The 4,727-nt window shown below is 56.0% G+C and overlaps 1 protein-coding gene across 4 annotated transcripts in view; it reads right to left on the bottom strand.

The window, feature by feature from the left end:
* Positions 1-4,727, bottom strand: part of SEMA6B (semaphorin 6B) — a 36,444-nt gene that overhangs the window by 6,761 nt on the left and 24,956 nt on the right. For all 4 annotated transcript variants that reach the window (XM_032252197.1, XM_032252194.1, XM_032252193.1 and 1 more), the window contains exons 10-12: positions 3,741-3,958; positions 1,502-1,633; positions 546-695 (exon numbers count right to left, since the gene is read on the bottom strand). In XM_032252197.1, the coding sequence (XP_032108088.1) occupies positions 546-695; positions 1,502-1,633; positions 3,741-3,958 (500 nt within the window). The remainder of the gene's footprint in view (positions 1-545; positions 696-1,501; positions 1,634-3,740; positions 3,959-4,727) is intronic.

The raw sequence follows: 4,727 nt of genomic DNA, 5'->3' as shown, positions 1-4,727 counted from the left end.
TCTCCTGTCTCTGTCTGTCTCTGATCGTCTCTCTCCTGTCTCTGTCTTTCTCCCACTTTGTTCTCCTGGTATATATCCGTCTACCTTTTTTTCTTTCTTTGAGATGGAGCCTCACTTTGTCGCCCAGGCTGGAGCTCAACAGTGCGATTCAACTCACTGCAACCTGCACCTCCTGAGTTCCAGTGATTCTCCTGCCTCCGCCTCCCGAGTAGCTGGGAATACAGGCACCCGCTACCACACCAGGCTAATTTTTGTATTTTAAGTAGAGATGGGGTTTCTCCATGTTAGCCAGGCTGGTCTCAAACTCCTGGCCTTGGGTGATCCGGTTGCCTTGGCCTCCCAAAGTGCTGGGATTACAGGCATGAGCCACCACGCCCGGCAACCTGCCTGTCACCTCTTGATCTTTCTCGGTCTCTCTGTGTCTCTCTGTCTCCAGCTCTCTGGGCAGCGCCGGAAGCCATGGGCTCACCTGTGCTGAGCATCTGTCTCCTCTAACCCTCCATCTACCCTGTAATCTCTTTTAGCCATGCCCTGCCCCTCCTGACCTCATCAGGGTCCGCACGATCCAGGGCGCATGGCCCAGCGAGGGCACCGCCTCATCCATCAAAGGGTGGGTCTTGACGAAGTTGAGGATGTCATCCGGCAGGGCGCTGGAGGCATTGTACTGTGTTCCGGGGGCTGCACAGCACCCAGGCCTGGGGTGACATGGGTGCGGTCAGGATGAACGTAAAGGTCTTCATAAAGGGGCCTGATACGCCAGGGGACCCACTGCCTTACCCAACGGGCCTCAATATTCTTCTTATTTTTTTTGAGACAGAGTCTCACTCTGTCATCAGGCTGGAGTGCAGTGGTGCGATCTCAGCTCACTGCAACCTCCGCCTCCCGGGTCAAGTGATTCTCCTGCCTCTGCCTCCCAAGCAGCTGGGGCTGTAGGTGCCTACCACCATGCCCAGATACTTTTTATATTTTTAGTAGAGACGGGGTCTCACCAGGTTGACCTCGTGATCTGCCCACCTCAGCCTCCCAAAGTACTGGGATTACAGGCGTGAGCCACTGCGCCCGGCCTCTTTTTTTTTCTTTTTTTTGAGACAGAGTCTCAGTCTGTCACCCAGGCTGGAGTGCAATGGCAAAATCTCAGCTCACTGCAACCTCTGCCTCCTGGGTTCAAGTGATTCTCCTGCCTCAGCCTCCCAAGTGGCTGAGATTACAGCCACCCACCACCACACCTGGCTAATTTTTGCATTTTTAGTAGAGACAGGGTTTTGCCATGTTGGCCAGGCTGGTCTCGAACCCTTGACCTCAGGTGATCTGCCCACCTCAGCCTCCCAAAGTGCTAGGATTACAGGTGTGAGCCACCGCACCCGGCCTCATTTTTCCCATCTGCATAACGGGTACAGCTGAGCTCAGCATCAGCTAAATAACCACCTGGAAGCCCCAGCCCTCGGCCCTGGGGACCAGGACTCCATCTGGGCACGTGACTCAGGATGGAGGGGTCTCTCACCGGGGTCGAGGCACCTGATCCTCCGGCACTGGCGTCCAGATGGACTCGGGGGACTTCTGCTCTCGGAAGCGGCCTTCAAACACAGCTGCCACCTGTGCCATGTCAAAGGCACAGACAGCCGAGCCAGGGATGCTGAGGGGTCGGGATGAGACAGTGTGGTCAGCCCAGTGAGAGACCCCACCTCGGAGAGGCGTGTGCAGGAGCCTCTGTCCCCAGAAGCCAGCAAATCTCCAGTCTTCCAGGGCCAGAGATGTCCCCTGCCCCTCCTCCATCTGTCTAGTGCAGCCGCTGCTCCCGAGTAACCTCTGAGATTGGACCACAGTGCAGTCTCTGGGCCCACCCCCTGTCCAGGCCCCCATCCCTGTGTCACTGGATGTCCTGCCTCCCCACTGCCACTGTTGGAACCCACGAACCCATTCCCCAGCAGGCGTTTTTCTTTTCTTCAGATGGAGTTTTGCTCTTGTCTCCCAGGCTGGAGTGCAATGGCAGGATCTGGGCTCACCGCAACCTCTGCCTCCTGGGTTCAAGCAATTCTCCTCCCTCAGCCTCCGGAGTGGCTGGCTGGGATTACAGGCATGCATCACCACGCCCAGCTAATTTTGTATTTTTTAGTAGACACGGGGTTTCTCCGTGTTGGTCAGGCTGGTCTCAAACTCCTGACCTCAGGTGATCAGCCTGCCTCGGCCTCCCAAAGTGCTGGGATTACAGGCATGAGCCACTGTGCCATGCCGCTTTTTTATTTTTTGAGACCGAGTCTCACTCTGTCGCCCAGGCCGATGTGCAGTGGCATGATCTCAGCTCACTGCAACCTCCACCTCCCGGGTTCAAGTGATTCTCCTGCCTCAGCCTCCCAAGTAGCTGGAAATTACATGCACCCACCACCACGGCTGGCTAATTTTTGTATTTTTAGTAGAGACAGGGTTTCACCATGTTGGCCAGGCTGGTTTCGAACTCCTGACCTTAAATGATCTGTCCACCTTGGCCTCCCAAAGTGCTGGGATTACAGCTGTGAGCCTCCGAGCCTGGACTCCTAGCAGCCTTTTTAAAAACGCAAATCTCAGGCCGGGCGCGGTGGCTCACGCCTGTAATCCCAGCACTTTGGGAGGTCGAGGTGGGTGGATCACGAGGTCAAGAGATCGAGGCCATCCTGGTTAACATGGTGAAACCCTGTCTCTACTAAAAATACAAAACATTAGCTGGGCATGGTGGCGCGTGCCTGTAATCCCAGCTACTCAGGAGGCTGAGGCAGGAGAATTGCCTGAACCCAGGAGGCGGAGGTTGCGGTGAGCCGAGATCGCGCCATTGCACTCCAGCCTGGGTAACAAGAGCGAAACTCCGTCTCAAAAAAAAACAAAAACAAAAACAAAAACGCAAATCTGATCTCATCCCTCTTGCTCTTCACTCTTCCATGGCTCCCTAGTGGTCTCGGGAAAAAGTCCAGGTTCCTGCCTGCAGCCCACAAGGCCTTGCCTGATCCGTCCCATCACTTCCCTGCCCTCATGTCCTCCATTCTCCCCTGGATCCCTTCCTACACAGGGCCTCTCGCGATTACTTAAATATACCAAACTTGGCCGGGCGCGGTAGCTCAATCCTGTAATCCCAGCACTTTGGGAGGAGGCTGAGGCGGTCAGAACACCTGAGGTCAGCAGTTTGAGACCAGTCTGGCCAACACGGTGAAACCCCATCTCTACTAAAAATACAAAAATTAGCTGGGTGTTGTGGTGGGCACCTGTAATCCCAGCTACTCAGGAGGCTGAGGCAGGAGAATCGCTTGAACCCAGGAGGTAGACGCTGCAGTGAGCCGATATCGTGCCACTGCACTCCAGCCTGGTGACAGAGCAAGACTCTGTCTCAAAAAAAAAACAAAACAAAAAACAAACTCACTGCAGCCTCAGGGCCTTTGCACGTGCTGTTTCTCCAACCTTGAACACCCTTCCCGCTTCCTCCATCTCACCCCCAAAGCCCAGCTCTGATGTCCACTCCTCCAGGAAGCCCTCCCTGCTCCTCTGTCCAAAGGCAGAGGATCAGAGGATAAGGATATCTTTGGCCCAGTTCTGACCAAAGGGACTTACAGGGTCAGTGTCAGCTTGTCCCACCCCAGCCTGGGGCCGAGGCCTCTCAGGGGTCTAATCCAGTCGTGCCCAACCTAGGACCCAGGGCGATCTGGGGCATGAAGTCAGCCCCTTTCTGCCCATGCCCATCAAAAGCTCCCAGTTTGCTCCCATTGGTGGGTGCTGACCTGTTGCTGGGCGTGGAGAAGGCCGCCAGGACCACGGGCCGGCCCCCCACGCTGACCACGCCCGTGACGGCCTGCAGCACGTTGAAGTAGAAGTGGGAGTCGCCGGGCACCGAGCAGTTGAGCCGCGCCTTCAGGAAGGATGTCCACTGCTTCTCCAGCACGCGGGGGGAGCCTCCCACGTCGTTCTTGCACACTCGGGCCACGCGGGACACCACCACCTGGGCGTGACAATGGACAGATGGGGGCCTGAGCCCTGTGGCCCGAGAAGGCCTGCCCACAGGCTGTGCCACCCACCACCCAAGCTGGGATCCAGGAGTCTGGCCCTGACTCTGGTGGGACCCTGGCCAGCCACCGTTCCTCTCTGGGCACCGGCTTCCCTGGCAGCAATCCCCGGTAGGAATGATGGCGATGATTATGGCAGCTGTGACGATCATCACTCCTTCCACTAGGAGCCACATTTTCTTCTCATATCTCTTTCGCTCTTTCCGAGGGGGCCACTGATAACCCCATTGTATGTACGGGGAAACTGGTAGGAGGCACGGATTAAAGGAAGTGACCGGTCCACGGTCACAATAGGAGTTAGCGGCAGTCTGTGCACTTCAGCACTGCCTGGTTTCCTGGATGGAGGGATGAGTGCACAAGCAGATGGATGGATGACACAATGGAGGGATGAGTGGGTGGTGGATGGATAAATGAATACATCTGAAGAAGGATGGGAGTTAATGGAGGAGATGAATGAGGACGAGGTAATCAAGTAACTGGTAGGTAAGTAGATGCATGGAAAGAAAGCTAGGTGAATGGATGGATGGATGGGTGGGTAGGTGGGTGGACGGATGGATGGATGGATGGATAGATGGATGAATCAATGGGTGTAGGAGTGGATGGATGGGTGGATGGGTGGATGGATGGGTGGATAGGTGGGTGGGTGGATGGATGGATAGGTGGATGGATCAATGGGTGGAGGAGTGGATGGATGGGAGGATGGGT

Source organism: Sapajus apella, unplaced genomic scaffold (assembly GCF_009761245.1).
Source record: "Sapajus apella isolate SASKATOON/1434 unplaced genomic scaffold, GSC_monkey_1.0 scaffold77, whole genome shotgun sequence".
Classification (NCBI taxonomy): Eukaryota; Metazoa; Chordata; class Mammalia; order Primates; family Cebidae; genus Sapajus; species Sapajus apella.
This window is presented reverse-complemented; position numbering and strand designations above follow the sequence as displayed.